Genomic DNA, 22,844 nt, shown 5'->3' on the forward strand with positions numbered 1-22,844 from the left:
TAATAATGGATTTCATAAAAGTAGCATCAGAAAAACGTATCGTTCAGGAACCGGTATCGAAGTAAAGGTAATTTTGAACGATACCCAGCTCTGAAGTTGAGTGTGTTTTGTAGAGCTGAAACAACGAATCGATTTAATCGATTAAAATCGATTATTAAAATAGTTGTCAACTAATTTAGTAATCGATTCGTCGCTAAATAAATTTTATTTGCCATAAGCGGCTCATTTCGTGCATATTTCAAATCTGCGGTGACCAAAGTGTGGCAGTAATGAGCCACCGGAGGTTTTACTCAGCCAGTACAGCAGGTGAAGTAGCGAAGAGCCAATAGCTGGCCTCGTTTTATGTCACGTGCTTCCCGAACAGCGTCTCTGCAGCATTCAGCGGGAAGTGGGAGTACTTTACTTTGAGCTTTTAAAATGAAGAGTAACCTGTAAACTCTGCACTACTGAACTGTTTAAGGGGCCGTTCACATATCGTGTCTTTTGCGTGCTCAAGTTCGTTATTTCCTATGTAGGCGCGCAGTATGCACTCTCATAATGGAAGCGACGCGGTCGCGACACGCACGCGGTGCGATGCGCCCGTTTTTCCAGGCGCGTCCACACCGCATCCATTTATCCTTTGCTGAAATTTCCGGGTCTTCATGGAGAGGGCACGTCATGGAGAGAGCACGTCATGGTTGCTTAGCAAAGGCAGACGCCTCAGGGGCGTTTCTGCCCGAGCGCTTTGGAAAGAAGGAGAAAGCGGCGCGACTAGCGTTTTCCACGCGTTTTTAGGTGCGATATGTGAACGGCCCCTAAGAATTTTATTTGTGCAGATTCTCCAGTACAAGGTTGTTTGCAAATGTTTAGTCGTAAAAGCTGATAACATTGCTTTTTAACAGTTAACATTTAAAGCTTTACAGACATGTTATGTGATCAGTTTGTCGTTTACCAGTTCATAATTCAGACTTGCAGCCTAATTATGACTGAATGAGAGAGGTAAATGTTTGAGTATATTTAAAATGCACTTCTTTTCTAAGTATTCACTGCTCTTTTTCACACAGCAGGTTTTTTGTGTGTGTCCCAATTTTTTTTTTCTGGACAACCTTCTGATGGATTTTACTTTAAATTGTGAGTTCCATTCAGGTTTCATGCCATTGGCACTTTTTTTCGAAGGATTGTTTACAATTTCACAGCATAAGCTATAAAGCTTTTTCCCAGTAAATAATAAAATACAATGCACTGCAATTTTATTCTGTTTTATCCTTATACTTCGTGAAAATATGTTCTCAAAGATTCCTTAAGCTTTGTTTGGGATGTTAAACTACTTTAGGAGCTCTAAGGACTGCCATGGTGAATACAATATTTGAAATCTCCTTGTGAATTTTGCTAGAGTATGGATCAGTGTTTTGATTGCAGAAGAGTTCGACAAAGGATTACTAACATAATAAAACAACTCCAGGTATATTTTTGATGAGGATATGACAATGCAAAATGGTTAAAATCTCTTAAAACTCTATGCTGAATGATAAAGACCCTTTATTAATAATTTACTTGGGGGGGAAAATGGAAAAAACTAAAATATAAGTACATAAACCGATTAATCGATTAATCGTAAAAATAATCGACAGATTAATCGATTATCAAAATAATCGTTAGTTGCAGCCCTAGTGTTTTGTGCTTGATCCTTGGCTGGTTCAGGCCTGTCAATGAATCAATAAACATTACATTAAACCTGCCAGTAGGTGGCAGCGAGTCCCTGTGTTAATGAGTGATTCAGTGAATCATTCACTCAAACGATTCAGTCAAAACGGCTGATCCGTTCAGAATCAAATTAAGTGACAGTCTTTATGAACGGATCATTGAATCACTGACTCAAATGACTCGTTCAAAAACAGATTCATTCAGGAACAAAACACTGTAGTGTTGCTCTGAGACGCACAAATGTTATGCCTTTGTTTCGAACTATTTTCATTGTCAAAATGGAAAAATATTAATAAAATTTAGTCTAAAACTCACTTACTTATTTGTCGTATAAAATAAATCTCACATTTGCAATCACGCCCACACATTGATATTCGGCAAAATTGCACTGTTTGCTTAGATTTATTTTTGCTTTCATAACTTATTTTAATAGGTTTAATCATGCAGTGACCCTTTTAGACTCTGAAGACCTGTTTAGTAAGACTGACCGAACAAAGAGCTTCAATTTCTGATCCTCCTGATGTCCTGCGTCTCTCCTCGTTGTGTTCTTCAGACACAAGCTCTTTCTCTGACTCACCCAATAAAACCACTGGCCACAATCCAGATTCTGCACACACACACACACACACACACACACACATGCACACCCGCACTCTTCTGAAGAGCTGCAGCTCAAACCACACTCCTCCAGCTCTTCATCCTGACATGATTGTTTGTTTGTGCATGTGCGTGTGTGTGTGTGTGTGTGTGTGTGCTCGTAGCAAAGGAAATTCACTAATGAGATATCATTTCCATCTCATTTTTTGAACATAACATATAATCAGCACATGGAGAGTTTGCTGAAGTCTCTTGTTCTCTGATGTTAAAATACAGCAGCGATCTCAAAAGTCTTGTATTTACTCAAACACTAACGTCTGCGATCAGAAGACCTCGATATGAACTCAAACACTTCTCGTCAGATCATCTGAGCTGCTTCAGGTGCTCCAGTACAGCTCCGTTCTCTTAATGGATGTCAGTTGCTGACAGATTTGGGTCTATTTTTGTTTCTATCTATAAGAAACTGCAGAAGAAAGATCTGAGATCAAGCTGATGCTCATCTACATGACTGAAGAGAGCTGAGCAACAACATTCTGCTCTGAACAACTCCCCCGTGTTTCTGCTCGCACGGTTTCACAATCACATACCTCGCACAGCCACAGAAAAACAAGCACGCACACACACGCACATGAGCGTGCACACACACACAGGTACGCATGCAACTCATACCACAGCTCATGCACCAGCTCTCAGTGTCTAACAGTCTCCTCTTGTAAGAGTGTTGCTCTAGCATCACTTTTTTTTTAAGTAATGACAAGGCATTTGTTATATTTTTTTTAAATGTCCTATTCTTTAAAGAAGATATTTCATCATCTGTTTTCAACATTGATAATAATCAGAAATGTTTCTTGAGCAGCAAATCAGTATATTAAAATGATTTCTAAAGATCATGTGACTCTGAATACAGGAGGAATGATGCTGAAAATACAGCTGCACATCACAGAAATAAATTACATTTCTTAATATATTCACATAGAAAATGGTTATTTTGAATTGTAAAAATATTTCACAATTTAAATGTTTTTTTTTCAGCATTTTTGATCAAATAAATGCAGTCATGGTGAATGCAAAAATGAATGCAAATGATGTTGGAGTTCTGAACTGTGGACATGGAAATGACAATTTCATTTTGAATATTTTTTAAATGGAAAAGTCAATATAAAATTGAAATATATACATTTATATATGGCTTTACTGAGTTCTTTTAAAAATAAAATAAAAATCTTACCGACCCCAAACTTTTGAGTAGGAGTTATTATACACTATTATATACTGAAACTATAAAGGAATATAGATAATACTGATATAACTGACCATGGCATATATTAGCCCTCATTCTTCTGACATGTTTCAGAGCAACATACACACCAGCACAAGCTCTTACTGAGAAACACACAAGCTGCACTGATCGCCAGCTCCAGGAGCGAGGTTTATACGGAGGGTGTAAATGTGAACAGGTGGACAGAAGATCAGCGGTCCCAGGACGTCTCCATGATCACACCTGCTCCTGTTTTAGCCAAATCATGTGCAGATGCCAAGATGATCCACACACACACACACACACACACACACACACACGCACACGCACACTGATGCAATCACAGGAAAATATGCCAATTAACAGTACTTTTTTGAAAAGTATGTTATACTTTTATTTAAACCAATTTAATTTAATTATTAATATTATTATTATTATTATTATTAAACATTGTTTGTTCAGTGAAGTACAAAAAAAAAAACGTAAAAATCTATCAGTAACTGAAATAAATCTGAAATAAAGCAAAAAATAAATATTAAAGGAAAACCCTAAACTTAAAAAAAAAACGTGGGAATTTAAAAACTGAAATAATAATACAATTACTAAAACTAAAATAAAAAATAAAGCTGTGTAAAAATATTTACAAAATATTTTAAAGAAATCATAAAATTGCTAAAACTTTAACTAAAATTACACTGAAAATTTTAATCAAATAAAAGCAACAACAGTATTCTGAAACTGAAATAAACTGGTAAAAGCTATACAGAAATATAAATAGTAACTGCATAATTTGTTATTAAACAAATTATACTGAAATATAGAAAACCAAAGTACAAAGCACAAATAATGACTAAAACTTCAATTAAAATACAAAATAAAAGCATGTATTCATATTTAATATGCTGAAACTGAATGTGATAAACGCAGTTTGTTCAGTGACACGAACATAATCTGCAGTCATACGTGCATAAATAAATCAACGTAAAGAGCCGGAGGAATGGGGACACTGTACACACACACACACACACACACACACACACGATATAACAGGCTAAAATAGAAGAGGAAAGTAGGTGATCAAACACAAACACACACGAGCACAGCTGACGTTCAGCTCGCTGGGTTAATGGACGCGGTACAATAGAGCTGCAAAGCTCTGCGCCTCGTCCCGTCTTCAGCAGCGCTCGCGGCCAGGACGAGTCTGTTCCTTCACATCCTCAACCGTGATCCGCTCACAAGTCCAACTCATCTCCCCAGACACGCTCACAACCCCTGGGCAATGTTCAGATCACACACACACACACACACACTCTTCGAATGGGGTTAGTCGTGTCTTTGGCCCCATTAGCTGCTCCTGCATCGTCCTGCCGCTGAACTTCACTTTATTAGGTTTGTGAGGTTCGTGCCTGATGCACCAAAGTTAAAGTTTGCTTAGTTTTATCCAGTTCCTCCTGTTTGGTGGTTTAGACCATGGCTAGAACATTCAATAATATAACAACAACATAAACTTAAAATTTAACAACATGAACAGAAATTTGTAACTAACTTAATAAAACCGCTAAAACTGAAATAAAAGAAAAAAAAGCAAATATAAATATTTAAAAATAATAATAAATGTGCTAAGGTTAAAGTTGAATTATTTATATTCACATGGTTCTGTCTGTTAAATTTGACCAAGGCTAGAATATTATTAAAAAGAATTGCATATAAATGATTACATATAAAATTAAAATGGGAAATGTTGCCTTGGCAAATAGCTGAAATAAGTTTAAGTATCAAAACTACTAAAAATAAAACTGAAATAAAAATAAATAAAAGCTGAATGGCAATACTGAAAAATAATAAATATAAAATGTCTATAAAAAATAAATGTGGCAAGGTTAAAGTCTGAGAAAATGAGAAAATCTTTATAAATCCATACTTAAACTGAAATGAATGGCATTTTTGCAAATTCATTTAATTAATTTAGTTTCAGTAAAAACAAACCTATTGTTTAGCAAATTACAGTAACGGGTAAAAGAGCTCGATTGTCCAAATAAGAAGACGTGTGTGTGTGTATATATATATATATATATATATTATTGTTTCTTTTATGTGTAATTTATATATATATATATATATATATATATATATATATATATATATATATATATATATAAAAATTACACATAAAAAAACAATAATAATAAATAATAAAAATGGAAAAGATTTAATTGAAGATGGTTTCCATTGTTTGCTTCACCCTACTATTATTACTATTATTAATTATTTGACGTGTGTAGGCTCCGCGTCTGATTGTAAACAGAGCCCTGAACAGTGGTAATCTCCCGAGCGCTTCTGAGGGGTGTGTGCAGGACAGATAAGAGACCAAACGTACGTCATGGAGCTCCCACACGCAGCGGGACGTCCCACACACTCAAAACAAGCCGTGATATCCATCAAAGACTCGCTCAGCGCTCACTGAGCTCCACATTAACACTGACTCAAACCATACAGTACAAACTGTTTACGGTAACTGAAATAATGCTGAAATATATACAAATGGCAAAAAAAGTAAAAAAAAAAAAAAGCTTGAATTAAAGCTAAACAGAAATATTACATTATATATAAATTATAAGAAATATATACATATATTAAACTACATACACTAAAGCGAATTTTACAAAAATATTAATCTGAAAATATACGAAAATAATAAACCGAAAAAAAAAAAAAAAAAAAAAACAGCACTTGCAAATTCATATATATATTAATCATTCTTTAATAACAGGGTTGTAAAAACTTTTTTTCCCGCTTAAATGGCAAATAAATCTACTTTTCAACCAATTTAAAATATTATGTTCACACAATCTTTTCATTTTTCCACACTTCTTGGACATTACTGGACATATTTGATAACTTGTGCGAGTGTATAACAGACTAGAGTTATGTGAATTCAGACGCAGCCATCATTTGATCCATCTGTTACGCAACAAGTTAAACACTGATCACTTTAAAGAGATAAACTGACACCAGCTGACACACACACACACACACACACACACACTGGCCTCACATTAAAGCGATTAGCTGCTAATGATGTAAAGACGGTTAATCTGGTTTAGAGATGAGATGGAGGCGCAGTGAGGAGGAGCGTGTAGAGAGGGAATGTGCATTACTTCTGCTGATCTTCCATATTATATTTAATACGCGACAGTTCTTTAATCTATGTGCACAAAGTCTTGCTGTGGTGTTGAACTGCAAACGCTTTGGTGATATGAACACACAAGTCTTTGTCAGGCCAGTAGAGCACACACACAGAGAGAAGAGAAAGACCCTGCGGTGATGAATGCGGCTCTGCAGAAACAATCACACACACACACACACACACACACACACACACACACACACACACACTCACACACACACACACTCACACACACACACACACACACACAGAGCTGCTCGACTGCAGCAGCAGAGACACCTGAGAGAAGAGTGTGAATGTGACCGACTCTCTCTCACACACACACACACACGCACACACGCACACACTCACACACTCACACACTCACACACACTCACACACTCACACACACTCACACACTCACACACTCACACACACTCACACACTCACACACTCACACACACTCACACACACGCACACTCACACACACGCACACAGACACACACACACACAAAGAGCTGCTCGACTGCAGCAGCAGAGACACCTGAGAGAAGAGTGTGAATGTGACCGACTCTCTCACACACACACACACACACACGCACACACACAAACACACTCACACACTCACACACACGCACAAACTCACACGCACACAGAGCCGTTCACATTTTGGTTTCGTCTATACTACTAGGTACTTGTACTATATTGACTGGATTAAATAGAATTGCTTTACTAAAAAGAGAGTAAAATAAAATTTTAGACGACTAAATTTCGTCGACTAAAACTAGATGAGAATATTTATATTTACTAAAATAAGACTAAAATGCTCAGACTTTTAGTTGACTGAAACATGAATAGACTAAAAAGACTATGAACGTGACTAAAACTAATAAAAAAAATAAAGAAAAAAATAAATCACAGCTTCACACAAAGACTAGACTAAAGCAGACACACACACACACACACACACACACAAGACTTTGATATTCTGCCGTGTTCTAATCTGAGAGATGACATCATCGCTAACAGATGATCTGAGTGATGACATCATCATAAAGATGCACATCATAAAAGGATGATGTCATAATCTCAAGCCGTTTCCTGTGACTCACAGATTCCAGAGAGAACTGGACGACAGGAAATGCATTAAGGATTATTATTTGTCCATTGTCCAGTTTTATTGGTTTGTTTTAGTATTAAATAATATCTCTTGTCTAGACCTGAATGAGATTCTCGCACATTACTGTAACGGGAATTTGGAATATTCCTAAATTATTATCATGACAAATATTGTTTTGCTTATTTGTAATGAAAATTATTTTTCACGAACTTTTGACAATGTAACAAATACATAAATTATTTTGTTTGCTTGGAATTTAAATTTCATTTGTTTATTATTTAAAAATACATGTACTGTTTAGATGGGAATTTGAGTTTAACACATTAATGAGAATTTGGAAAAAATTCTAATATAATATTTACTATTATTAATATTATTTGTCAAGATCATGTACTACTAAACTTTAATTTCTTATGAAAAATATTAATCTTTTGAATGATAACAATTATTTGTTTGTATGGAATCTAAGATTAATTTGCTTGTTTTAATATTAAAAAGATAATTATGAAGATTATCTTAAATATAAAATATTGTTTGAAAATATTTGTTATTTTAGATCCAGATTTGTCATCGATAACTAAAACTATTTAAAACCTTATCATTAATAAAATAAAATGAATAAATATTTAAACATGTTGCCTTTGCAACTAACTGAAATGAAAATAAAATAACTAATAAAAAAATCAAAAAATCAAATGACAACTGAAAAAAAAAATGCTAACCCAAAATATTAATAAATACTATAATATATATATATATATATATATATATATATATAAAAATGACATGGATGATTCTGGTTATAATTCTAATTCCAACAAAGTCCTTTTAGACCATCTTTAGATTTTCTAGCATGTGCTCAGATTGATGAAGAAACCTAGAGCAGACTTACTGTACAGCGCACAGTTTGAAAGATTTTAGAAATCATAAGCATTTGATCCAGAGAGAATGAGTGACATCAGTCATGTGCTGGAGCGGTGTTAGTGGGTCAGTGTGTCTCCGGCCTGATATCACTCAGCATGTGTGTGATTCATTACAGAAACACACTGAACAATCGCCGGAATCACGTCAGAGCCTCATCATGCTGCTGGTGATTCAGTAAAACAACCAGTTTCATTTTCAACACTAGATGTTCTTGGAGATTGCAGAACATGCATGCCTTTTGTTACCATCATCACAAGCGAACGCAGAAACACACACAATACAGAAAGTTAGCGACGCAGTAAAGCCAGCGTTGAGCCTCCATAATAAGCTCGGGGAATCTGGCACGTCAGTAGTTTTGCAGCTCAGGTGTTGAACATATTCCAGTGTGAAACTATTCTTAGATAAAATGCATTGAATCGCACGTGCAAAAAATTATAATAATGCATTACAACCACATGAAATACAACCCAATGCAATAAAGGTTTCGTTTGAACTGGAATTGATGATAAATGTAAGTGAGGCTTAAGTTTATCGTTAGAGAATCCAGCAGACCATGACAGAGAAGTGGGCATCAATAGCAGACTGGAGTAAAGAATAAAACTAGTTGGGGATCATTTGCACAGATAAATTGTTCCATGGAAAGAAACTAAGCTAGTTCATTAAGACTTGAACCACAATCTTCTGTGGTGCTGAATTCAGCCGTAGTATCTAGTTTGTAGACTGATCTCAGACTGGATGGGTTTTCGAGTGCCGGCCTGCCTGTATTGATTGGGTGCCACACACTTTTGTTTCTCTCTCTCCGAATCTTGCGGCAGAAGCAATTCCCTTTCCACGCTCAACCTATCATCCCTCCCCGCACTCCCTCGCTCCCTAATTCACATCTTCAGCCTCTCCACACCATCCTCGTCTCTCCGTTCACCGTCTTTCTGTCCTCAGTCATCACAGCCCGTGAACAAGCGTGACTCCAGGAATCAGTGACAGCGCAAACAAAAGGATGTGACATCGTCACCCTCAGACTGCAGAGGGAAACAGATGAACAGGAAACAAACGGCGTCTGTAATACTGAAAACATGCCACAGCCTCAAACTAATGCAAATGATTCAGAATCAAAAGAACAGCTCACTCCAAATCTAAAGATCAGTGCTGTCAAATGATTAATTGTGAATAATCAAAAATAAAAGATTCATTTACATAATACATGCGTGTATACGGTGTATATTTAGAATGCATTTATAAATACAAACACATGCAATGTCCACGTTGCTGTCCAGAAACGCATGTGTCAACAAGATGCTAATGTTTGGTATGGATGACGTCAGTGTTTTGTGGTTAATCGACATGATCTTCAAACACCAAGCTCCTGAACTGCTTGCTCACATCCCGTTATTAAAGGTTTGATTGGGAAGTGTGCAGCAGAAGTGTGAATATAAAGGCACACTGAGGCCGACTGCAGCGTGTTGTTGTTGGTGTTGAATGAGGTGTCAGTCTGCTTTCCTGCTGGATTTTGGCACTGATCAATGATTCAGCTGCCAGAAGACGCTGAGGGGGTTTTGCAAGGAGGGATTTTATCTTAACAAATATCAGACAGATGACAGACCTGCGACAACAAAAGCGTCGACATGCAAATACTAATGATGGCACACATGCTACAGTCACTCACAGGGCTGGGAATGGAGAAGTGGTCTTAAAGGGACCATGCACCCCCAAAAAGAAAATGGTCATCATTTACTCACCAAACCAATCATGCTTTTTAATGAAACCAGAGATTTCTCACTCTCTGTGACAGCCAATCAGAATCCATCGGAGTTTGAAGATTTAAAGCAGCAGACGACATATCTGTAGCGTGCTTATAATAAACAAAACCCTATTGTGCATTGGTGTGGACGCTAATATAGTTATCACCTTTGGTTTGAACGGGCTTTTATTCATATCAGGTTTAATTTACAAAAGAAACCGGAGTAGAAAATCTGTGTGACGTTTGGTTACTTGAACTAATTTTGAACAGCTGCATTCTTACGCCAGTGTTACGTTAAACAGACATGATGAATTGGTGAAAACAATTCAAGGCTCGTTCACACCAAGAACGATGACTATAAAGATATTGAAAATATTAGATAATATTAGATATTGAAATGAAAAAAATGTTTTAGACTGATTCCAAAGATATTGTTCTTCTGTGTTGTTATTGTTATAGTTGTGGTGTGGGCATTCCCATTCTCATAGAATTAGTACAATTAGCAAGTTTATAGTTGTAGTTTTCATTTTTGGTGTAATCAGGACTTTAATCTCATGGATTACTGAGCTCAGTCTGTCTAATGACTAAATCAGTCAGAACTGAACTGCATTTGCAAACAGACCGCTGGTGCCAATGTTTGTCATGATCTACTTAGCTTTATGATGCTTTTAGGAAACGCAGCCCAGAGCGATTGTTGATTTATTCATTGAAATCTTAGTCATTAGTTTCATTACGTCCAATTTGAATGGGGGTGTGTAACTGAGCTGTTAATGCTCTTCATCTCCCATTCCTACTGCCTGTTGTTCCCTCTTTCCACTGAGATGCACACATTTACACACTCACAAACCCACAACACGGTCAGAAATCAGACACGCGCCGCATGGGTGCCCTTTGCCGCCCACTGTGCCATCTTTAGCACTAATTAAGTAGCCGGGGTGAGTTACATGGCCATTGTCCACCTGATTTAAACATAATACAAGATCACATTAATATTTAATAGCAGTCCCGAGCAAGATGATAGTAGAGGTAAGGAGAGCGCCATGCTCTTTCCCTAATGTATTACATTTTGAATACAGCCATCAGCTCTGGCCAAACACGAAACATCAACAAGCCGATCAATATTTTGGTTTATTTTTAGAGTTTCCTTTCAATACCAGCAGTGTGATGCCATGCAAAACACAACCACATGCCGTGCAACCCAGATCTATCCCAATTGCTCCATCAATACATATCTAATACAAATAAGCCAATTAGCTACAATGGACAGCCATTTCACGTGTCTGTGATGTCTGTACCCGTAGCCGATATTAACTGTGTTCCTGTGGCTCAGTGGTAGAGCATTTAGCAGTGCAAAATGTTGTGGGTTCAATTCCCAGGGAACTCGCATACTGATAAAAATAATGTATAGCCTGAATGTACTGTAACTCACTTTGGATAAAAGCGTCTGCTAAATGCATAAATGTAACTCCAGGCGAAAACAACAGGCAGCAGGGAGTACTGGCTTTCAAGAGGAACGATTGTTTTGAACACTGACCCGTGAATCTTCACCTGATCACAAATGCAGGGTAATGCAATGCTGGTGCCAGGCTGGAATACAAAGCCTGAAACGCTAGTTACCATGGCAGCATCCCAAACCAATTCCATACTGTTTCCAATTTAGAACAGAATGCATGAATCTCCACACATTCTAAACGGGAACATCTAGAGCTACCACAAAACTGCAACATATTCCAGACCACCAGGTTGGAATGCAAAGCATGAAGCTCTTCAAATACCATGCAGCATCCCAAGCCAATATATACAAGACCCAGTAATAAAACATATGAATCCCTGTGCATATTAGGATCTAATATGCCAATATATTCCAAACAATTCAGCAATCCAGCGATTTACTCTCAACAATCCCAACAATGCTGGTTCTCAGTTGTCTAATATTGGGTCTACCAATAAATGGCATTATTTGGGGAGCAGTTATAACAATAACAATAATAATACAATAAAACATTATAAATAAATATATGCATCAGTATGGGTCATGATAATAATCGCTATCCTTTACTCAAATATATTCCAGAATGTCAGGTTGGAATACTACACATCAAACTCAACAATCAGCCATTTCCATACCAATCCCTATCTAGAATACAATGCATTGATTTATACACATGCTAAACCAGCATTTCTAGGATATATTATTATTACACCAATATATTCCCAACAATCTAGCATTACGAATATTTCTGACTATTCCTAACATGGAATGTAATGCACGAATAGGATAAACTAGGATTAAATTTACTAAATGGGCAGAGATATTTTTCCTGATATTTAGGCTACATCAATTAATATCGGTTCTTGGTTTTGTCAATATCAGGTCTACTGATGATGTGTGGGTAATAATACTACTTGTAGAAGTAATAATAATTTCTGCAAAACTACAGGTCATAAATTACAATATCGGTATACTCCAATATAGAATAATCGGGATACTCCATTTTATAATATATGCCAATGTTTTCCAGAAAAGCAGATGAGAATACAAAGCATGAAGCTCTACAGTTAATACATCGGCCTGCATCCCAAAGCAATTCCAAACCATTCCCAATTTAGAATAAGCATGAAACCCTAACGTACCAAACCGGTATTTCACAAATCTGTTCACAACAATTTAGCATTCCGAACATTTATTTTAGAAAATTCACACGATTAAATAGAATGCACGAATAAGATGATTATTACCCATTTAGGGGAAAAATCGGTTCTTAGTTCGTCAATATTGGGAATACCGATAAAAGCATAATATCGGGGGAAATAATAGTGCCGATAATAATAACAACAACAATAATTTTCTTTAGAAATTTTTATTACTACTACTGCTAATAACAATAATGATATGTATTAAATCAGGTCATTAAAAAAGCAATATCGGTAATGTTAAATATCCATTAGTCCATTACAACAGGTTGCAACACAAAGCATGCATCTCTACAGTTCACGTGCTAGCATTCCAGACACATGTCCCAGACCACTGACAGACTGGAATATAATACACGAAGCCCTACATGTCTGAACAGTTCACCTCCAGCTCTCTTTGTTAAGCGTAAGTTGTTCTGGTTGTCTTTTACCGCACTGTCGCGTTCAGATTCAACCACCGATCATTCTTCATTTCGCTTTCGCTGCAAACCGCGACACACAGCTATTGTGCCGAAATCTGTCAAGGCTTATGTTATTCTTTAATTAAGTCTAGCTGTATCCACTATCTTGTTCCCTCAATGCATTGTCCTTTATGTGTATAAATGTCAAGGAAACCTCGAGAATTATTCGGCGGTGCACCGCTGCTTCCCTCCCCGGCGGACAGGCGCCTTACCTCGGCACGCAGCTCGGGGACGATCGGTCCACTTCCCAGGTGGCGTACAGATTCATGTGCACCGGCCGATTGGAGGTGATCGCCACCGGTTTGGAGGGCTGCGGAGACGGTACGCCTCCAGTCCTCGGGAGCCCTCCCCGATCCGACATACTGGAGGAACCTTATGTTTGGAAACAATGAAGAAAACCCGAATAAAACGGTTTGTCGGAGCACCGATCCTCTACTGCAGCTCAATCATCCGTCCACGAGGACCGAGGCTCGGTTCTGCTGATCGCGACAGTCGCACCCGCCGTTCACCGTCAAACTCTTAAGTTGCTCTACTTGTTTACCGTTGCAGGAAGCGGAAATTTGTGTTTTGCTCGCAGAGAAGCGCTACAGACGAAGAGCAACGCCTCTTGTGAAAGACGAGCCCTCAAAACCAGCCCTTGAGAGAGAGAGAGAGAGAGAGAGAGAGAGAGAGAGAGAGAGAGAGAGAGAGAGAGAGAGAGAGAGAGAGAGAGAGAGCGAGAGAGAGCGAGAGAGAGCGAGAGAGAGAGAGAGAGAGAGAGGAGGAGGTTGATGAAGAGACATATCTGTTTGTTTGTTTTTGAATGATTTGTATTATTATTATTATTTGTATTTAAAATAAACACGTTTATCCAAAAAAAATTATATTATTTATATTGCATTATAAGTGTTAATATTATACAAACCCGATTCCAAAAAAGTTGGGACACTGTAATAATTTACTAATCTCATAAACTTATATTTTATTCACAATAGAAAATATAAGATAACATATCAAATGTTGAAAGTGAGACATTTTGAAATGTCGTGCCAAATATTGGCTCATTTTGGATTTCATGAGAGCTACACATTCCAAAAAAGTTGGGACAGGTAGCAATAAGAGGCCGGAAAAGATAAATATACATATAAGAAACAGCTGGAGGAGCAATTTGCAACTCATTGGGTCAATTGGCAACATGATTGGGTGTAAAAAGAGCCTCTCATCATCTACAGTGTATAATATGATCCAAAGATTCAGAGAATCTGGAACAATCTCTGTGTGTAAGGGTCAAGGCCAGAAAACTATACTGGATGCCCTTGGACGGCACTGCATGGAAATCACAACATGGGCTCAGGAATACTTCTAGAAAACATTGTCAGTGAACACAATCCACCGTGCCATTCGCCGTCACAAACTCTATAGGTCAAAAAAGAAGTCATATCTAAACATGATCCAGAAGTGCAGGTGTTTTCTCTGGGCCAAGGCTCATTTAAGTGGAAAACTGTTCTGTGGTCAGAAGAATCTAAATTTGAAGTTCTTTTTGGAAAACTGGGACGCCATGTCATCCGGACTAAAGAGGACAAGGACAACCCAAGTTGTTATCGTGCTCAGTTCAGAAGCTGCATCTCTGATGGTATGGGGTCGCATGAGTGTGTGTGGTATGGGCAGCTCATACATCTGGAAAGGCACCAACAATGCTAAAAGGTATATCCTAATTCTAGAAGAACATATGCTCTCATCCAAACATCGTCTCTTTCAGGGAAGACCTTGCATTTTCCAAAATGACAATGCCAGACCACATACTGCATCAATTACAACATCATGGCTGTGTAGAAGAAGGATCCGGGTACTGAAATGGCCAGCCTGCAGTCCAGATCTTTCACCCATAGAAAACATTTGGTGCATCATAAAGAGGAAGATGTGACAAAGAAGACCTAAGACAGTCGAGCAGCTAGAAACCTGTATTAGACAAGAATGGGACATCATTCCTATTCCTAAACTTGAGCAACTTGTCTCCTCAGTCCCCAGACGTTTGCAGACAGTTATAAAAAGAAGAGGGGATGCCACACAGTGGTAAACATGGCCTTGTCCCAACTTTTTTGAGATGTGTTAATGCCATGAAATTTAAAATCAACTTATTTTTCCCTTAAAATGATCAGTTTAAACATTTGATGTCATCTGTGTTGTATTCGGAATAAAATATTGAAATTTGAAACTTCCACTCACTCACTCACTCACAAAATATACTCACCTTATAAATATATTTATATCGATCTATCTATAATATATATATATATATATATATATATATATATATATATATATATATATATATATATATATATATATATATATATAATATTTTATATTTATTGTTGATAAAATTGAAAAATATTGTTGATACATGAATTATTATTATTTATTTATTTTAAGGTGTGTTATGTATTTTTTGTATGTGTGTGTGTGTGTGTATGTGTGTGTGTGTATATATATATATATATATATGACATACTCACATTTTTAGGAAATGTATACATTTATAATTTAATTAATCATTTTTTAAATGATTATTGACTTATAAAATAAAAAAAGATAATTTTATGCATTATTCCTTTTTTCTGCACATCTCATTATTCAATTAGTTTATTAAACCAAATTATTGTATTATTAAATGTATTATTACATAATATATATATATATTTACAAATCCATCTTTCAGTCAACATGCACTCTAAATATCAGTAACTGTATCAGGTGTCTTGGTTAAAAACTTCATTAAAGGCCTGAACTCATCTCTACTTTAATATGAATAATTAATACGCCAGCCCAAGTCAAAATGTGCACAATTAGCATGTATTTGAATAAATAACCAACCCTGCTTGAGGTCATCTGAGGTCATCGCTAACCCTAACCTGCTCAGTTGAGCTGGTCATGTGATCAGTCACATCATAATGAGCCTGGATTACTGCAGCAGTGTGCTGGATATGAGTGATCCTGTCCTGTCCTAATACACACCTCGTCCACCTCATCAGCACTGAGGGGTCAAGCTCAAACATAAGATTCCTCTCTAGCACCTGTTCAGGCAAACAGATGGTCTTTGTCCGGTGAGCAGTGGGAAGCCCACAGAAGAGGCTGGTGATGAAAACACATCTATATTTATCAGCTCATGCTGCCTGCAGGCGTCTGATGGAGAGAGTGTGACCAGCACATGACACAGCTGGGCTTCTCCTGAGATCTGTGTGTGTGTGTGTGTGTGTGTGTTCATGACTTTATCTCTTAACGAGTACAGCCTTAGGATGCTGACGATGTTGTGTGATTGTAACGGAAGGTAAGCTTCCTGGCCTGTGGGGATTCAAATAAAACCGCTAATTAGTTGAGTCATTAAAATCTGGCTTTGAATACACTGGGTTTACACTGGCTTGCATCACAGCTCAGTCAGAAGTGCATTAAAAACAACTAAAGGATCGTCTAACTTTTATGTCAAATACATGGAAACCCATTTCTGCAACATATTAAATAAATAAATAAATAAACATGCTTTGGTGAATCATATTTATGATATAAAGAGACATACTTCAAAATTACGATATTATTATTATTGACAAATCGAAATTATGAGATAAAAAGTCAAATTATGATTTGTCATAATTAGGAGTCATTCTTATGAAAGTCATAATTATTAAACAAGTCGAAATTCTGAAAACAGTAAAATAAAGTAACAATAAATAAAGTAAAATAAATAAACACATAACTTAAATTATACTTTTTTTTTAGTAATTTCTTGTCATAACTATGGCTTTATCTCATAATATCCACTTTGTCATAATTTGGAATTTTTTGTATCATCTTATAATTAAAATTGTCATAATTTCAAGTTTTTCCTAATATTTACTTTTTATGCCATATCTGATTTCTTATAATTTAGACCCCCCCCCCTTTTTAATCATAATTTTGTCAAAATTGACTAATTTTTTTCTCTTCAGAATTCCTACTATTATCTCATATCTATGACTTCACAATTTAGATGTTTAATTATGACTTCATGTCTCATAACTTAGATAATTATTATATTTTTTTAATTGTGATTTGTGGAAAGAAACAGCATAACTTAATCATGAGATCACGAAACAGATGACGATGTGAGACGATGTTCAAACCCTTGAGATAAAGACGTCTGGAATGAGGCAAACTGGATCTTGCCCACGATGTGTTTGAGCTCATTCAGTCTGTGTGTTTGAGGGAAATGAGTGTGTTGTTGTCTGAGAAGCCATGTTAGATTGCTCTGGACTCAGTTCAAGTGGAAGTGAAAGTGTTATTTAGGTCAAAACAGATCCCAGACATCAGGCGAGGGTCAGACTTCCTGACAGATCTCCCCCTGCTGGCCGGAGCGGACCACTGCAGACTCATTTACAGAAACACACCTACTCACCAAGAAATCAGGAGCAGGAATCCAAAAGAAGCTTTTCATAAACCAGCAAGACAGAAGGGGGTGAAATGTAAAGAAATAAAACACCAACATCTGTTTGTCATGGACTAGCATTTTATTTACAAAAACATCAAGCATAAATGAAAACCGTCGCTCTGTGTCATGAAGTACAAACACAAGGGCTTCTACACGACATCAGCAGGTTGAAGGAAGAAGAAATGAAAGAAATGAAGGAGGAGTCACACCGCAGGGCTAGAACTTGAACTCTTTGTATTTCTTGGCTCCAGAGCGTGAGTCCTGCGGCTGAGCCTTGCGCTTCTTTTGCTGCGAGAGAAGAAACATTTTAGGAAACGGGTTACAACATATATATATATATAAAAAAAAAAGACAAACACAGATGTACACAAAATACCAGAAGACCTTTAAATGGCTCTACTCAAAAAAACTTAATTATATTGCATTCCATTTAGTGCAGAAGATAATATGTTTTTAGATTTTACTGTTTAATATTATACATGTATTAGTATCTTCTCAACATTTATTAAAGCATCCACTGCAAAGCATTTCAAAAACATGCAGAGCTAATATTTACCTAAAATAAAATTTTGGAAAGATTTGAAAATATGGCATATAAAAAAAGCCTAATAAAATTAACAATGATTTTCATGGCAATTAAGCACTTTTAGCTTCAGTGTGAACACAAAAAATGAAGAAAAAAAAAGGTGTTTATGCATGTAAACACAAATTCATTAATATCTTTGTAATAAAAAAAACATTATTATACAATTATTATAAAATTTTATTTATGAATTATAAGTTTCATTTATAAACTGTATATAATCAAATTGTGTATATATGCAAAAAATATTTATAATTAAAATAGGCAATATCTTAAATATAATAGAAAATAATAAACTTAAATTAAAGAAAATAATAATAAATGTATAAAAGGATTTAAAAAAAAAAAGTATTTAAGTAAAATATAAGGTACATCATACCAGAACATTCATTCATTTAATTGTCTGATTTTATATCTACATTTTTTCATTCAGCAGACGCTTTTGTCTAAAGAGACTAATAAATGAAGAAGATCATAAGGAGTCTTTTTAAGCTGTTGGTCATTCAATAAGAACGATTCTGAACAAAGATGATGAGCTCATTATGCATTTCAATGATGTCAATGAAGAATACAAAATTCAAACGCAAATAAATTAACCCAATAGACATAACTTGTTGTTTTTGATTTTGCGTTGCAATATGAGCGAAGGGTTGATGACTGTCTGATGCGACTCCATCTGATCTCACCTTCTGTTTAGCAGCGTGCTCGGCCACCATGTCGCTGAAGTCCTCCTTCTCCACCTGCTGCTCTCTGACGTGCTCCTCGTACTTCTGCGTCATGGCCATGGGGTCCAGCTCCAGCTCCTCCGGCGCCAGGGCCACCTCCACCCCCTGAGAGTCTCCACCCAGCACCGAGACTCCACCCTTACGACTGGTCACCGTCTGCACGGACCACAGCACACAATCAGACGGAGCCAGCATGCACATGTGTTTTCATGACAGATTTAATCAAATATACATGAAGTAATGAAGACTCGCTAGCAGGTCAAGTAAAAATATTGTGCACCAATTTTAAAAAGTTCCTCTAGAGTTTTTAAATATTTCTAATTAAATAAGCTCATGCATATTGAATGGCTTTCCTGAGATAAATTTAATGTGAGGTGACACTGTTTACAAGCCGTTTCACTGACATCTTTCCGTGGCTGTAATAATGATTGAGTGATTGACCTCAGTCAGTATTTCAACCTCAGAAAGATGTCAGTCTTGTTTTTCAGCAAGCTGTTCTGTTTCTTTCAACACTTTTTAATGTTCATTCAGGTTTCTTTCATGCTGTAACTAGTAAAGCTGTGGAGATAGTTTGTTCATGTGCTAACTGAACTGAGGCATATATAGCGATTGGGTCGCGTCACATAAAAATCACCACCACATTTATTGTCTGTATTTTGTGGTTCGATTGATTTCTGGAGGACTTGGATAAATTTGGATTTATGAATTGATATTGATTCATTAATATCAAGATCAGTTCAAACTGATGCCTAATCAGCAAGATTTCAGATTTAAATGCATATGGCTGTTGAAGTGAAAGCGTGTATTCAGTTCTGTGTTTCTTTAGGGTTGCACCAAGAATTTATCGAAACCAAGCTGCTCTGAGAATGAGCTGTGACACACAGTCGTACCGTAGACATGTCGTAGATGTGTGTGGACGCCATCATAGCGGCTCCGACCGCCCCTGCCTTCCTCTCCGGCAGCACCGTGAACAGCTGAGGCGTCTCGTTTCTGAACACACACACACACACACACACACACCAGTTACACTAGCAGTGAGACGCTCTTATCTGAAGTGATGAGAGTTCACCAATCAGCATCTGAATATAACAGAGGTGTTTTTTCCTCTATACTCACACTATATCAGACTACATGTGACCCTGGAGCACCAAACATGAGAAGCACAGGGATATTTGTAGCAATAGCCAAAAAATACACTGCATGGGTCAAAATTATACATTTTTATTTTATGCCCTAAATTATTAGGATATTAAGTAAAAGCTCATTTTCCATGAAGATATTTTGTAAATTTACTACCGTAAATGTATTTCTGAACATTACTATGCATTGCTGAGAATTTATTTTGATGACTTTTGTGATTTTCAATAGTTGTATCTCCTATTCTAACAAACCATACATGAACAGCTTATTCAGCTTTATAGATGACGCATAAACCTCAATATAAAAAAAAAAAATTGTGGTTTTTCCCTGGGTTTGTGGTCAGGGTCACATATAAACCTGATGTATCAAATATGGTAAGATTTTTCAAATTTAGAAAAGAAGAGCCCATCAGTCTGGCTCTGCGCCTCACCCGTCCATGGCCTCCTCGATCTTCTTCTTCCTGAGCTCGATGAGCTCTGGCGTCTCCATGCCGGCGGGAACGGAGGAGAAGCCGCCCGGAGTGATCAAGCCACTGTCAAACAACAAGAGAGAGGAGACATCTGTGAGCCGTCACGTCTCAAACACACACACACTCAACCAGAGACGAGCGGCACCTGTCTGCAGGAGTGAAGAAGCCCGTTTCATCTGGCTTCTCCTCGTCGCTCTCCTCCTCCTCCTCCTCTTCCTCAGACGACTCTTCATCAGACGCCTCCAGCTCGCCCCACGGGGTTCGGTCCACTTCCTCCTCCTCTGCTTTGGCCTGTCAGCATGATCAGGCAAACCAAACCACAGAATGGAAAGGGTGTCCTTCATATTGGTTTTGTTTTTTGTGAAAGCAATAAAGCACTTTATCCTCTCACAGGTCGAGGTGTCTCGTGTAAAGGGGTCTGTATGTTCAGGACATGACTGTAGTTCTCTCACCTGGAAGTCTATGGCGTTGGTGCCGAACACGTCTCCATACAGCGGTCTGCCCGTCTCGTCCACAGGAGGCTTACCCCAACCGCCCGCATGATACCCGAACGAACAGCCCTGAAACACACACACACACAATGTATGAAGTGTGAAGCTTTACATGACCTAACCAGGTCTACATCTGTGTCCTGTGTGTCTGACCTCAGGGATGGGGGCGTTGAGGCCGGGGATCTTCAGGTTTGGATACGAGGGTGGAGGACCGTATCTCTGCATGGCGATCAGCCACGGAGGAGGAACTTTGTGAGAGTTCTGCGGAGACCAATGCATTTAAAAACACAGCTAAAATCACACAGGAAGAATTAGAAATAAATGAGAGTTAGGCGCAGGATGCAGCACTCACGGGTCCGGTGGGCATCCCCAGAGCCACCCGCAGCTCAGCAGACAGATCGCCCGGCTTCTTCTCCTTCAGACGCGTCTCGAACTCTTTACCCTGACACAGAACAAGCAGAGCAGGGTTATTTGTGCTCCACAAGCTGATGGGATGATCAGGTGACGCAGGCGCACCTCGTAGTACAGGTCCCCGTGGATGGTGAGCTTGGGCTTGATCTGCCACTTGAAGAAGGCGTCGTGCAGCTTCTGGTAGTCGATGTCGATCTTCCCCATCTTGGGCCGAACCTTCTCTCTCATTTTGGTCTTCATGGTTTTGGCGTCTTCCTGCAGGGACACGGAGACGTGTGAGAAGCTGACTGCGGCGGGAAACACACCGTTACAGATTCACTGTATTATAAGCGTCACTCAAGCGCGGTCTCGTATGAAGACTGGCCTCAAGTCTGCATTTATTTAATCTAAAATACATTTCAGAAATCATTCGAATATACTGATTTGGCGCTCAAGACACATTTCTGGTCGTGCAGCTTCCTGTTTTGGCGGCGTGCCATCACCTTCTCCTGCAGGGCTTCTCTCATCTCCTGGATGCCGGTTCTCCTGATGAACTCGGGCAGCTCAAACGGGGGTTTCTCTATGCCCCTCTTGCCCTGCAGGTACTTCCTCTTGAAGCACCAGTGACGGGGCACAGGCACCGTGTTCCTGGCGGCCTTCAGGTGAACCAGCAGCTTGGGCTCCTGCGCCGTCACGTCGTGCATCTCCACCACGTCTGGACGCGCCACAAGCTGAGAGACAGAGGAGCACAAACACAATCATTCAGCTGTACCTGCCTCTAGCTCTGAAAATACCCAGCACTTCCACCGGGACGACTAAAGTGTGTGCTCCAGGGTCTATGTTAAGCCTATGTTTTGGGAATGATAGGCTTAACTAACAGACTCATCGATGACCTTGAACAGCTCCATTAAGGAGATATTTTAAAAGCACCTTTTCCTCTTTCATTTACTGTCCGTCTGAATCTAAA

At 38.0% G+C, this 22,844-nt stretch overlaps 2 protein-coding genes across 2 annotated transcripts in view; both read right to left on the reverse strand.

Annotated features, from left to right (window-relative positions):
• LOC113073180 (phosphofurin acidic cluster sorting protein 1-like) overlaps positions 1 to 14,268 on the reverse strand; it is a 41,471-nt gene extending 27,203 nt beyond the window's left edge. Inside the window, exon 1 of the mRNA XM_026246057.1 lies at positions 13,851 to 14,268. Within this exon, the coding sequence (XP_026101842.1) occupies positions 13,851 to 13,999 (149 nt within the window). The 5' untranslated portion in view covers positions 14,000 to 14,268. The remainder of the gene's footprint in view (positions 1 to 13,850) is intronic.
• Positions 14,269 to 18,137: 3,869 nt separating this feature from the next.
• On the reverse strand, positions 18,138 to 22,625 carry LOC113073181 (splicing factor 3B subunit 2-like). Its single transcript, XM_026246058.1, has 10 exons — positions 22,381 to 22,625; positions 22,004 to 22,153; positions 21,840 to 21,929; positions 21,641 to 21,748; positions 21,449 to 21,556; positions 21,142 to 21,287; positions 20,958 to 21,059; positions 20,278 to 20,377; positions 19,349 to 19,543; positions 18,138 to 18,367 (listed from the first exon to the last, which is right to left on the reverse strand). Exons 1-10 carry the CDS (start codon positions 22,579 to 22,581, stop codon positions 18,296 to 18,298), a joined length of 1,272 nt encoding a protein of 423 aa, XP_026101843.1. The 5' UTR covers positions 22,582 to 22,625; the 3' UTR covers positions 18,138 to 18,295.
• Between the last annotated feature and the right edge of the window lie 219 nt (positions 22,626 to 22,844).

The sequence above is a fragment of the Carassius auratus genome, unplaced genomic scaffold, assembly GCF_003368295.1.
Source record: "Carassius auratus strain Wakin unplaced genomic scaffold, ASM336829v1 scaf_tig00011539, whole genome shotgun sequence".
NCBI lineage: Eukaryota > Metazoa > Chordata > Actinopteri > Cypriniformes > Cyprinidae > Carassius > Carassius auratus.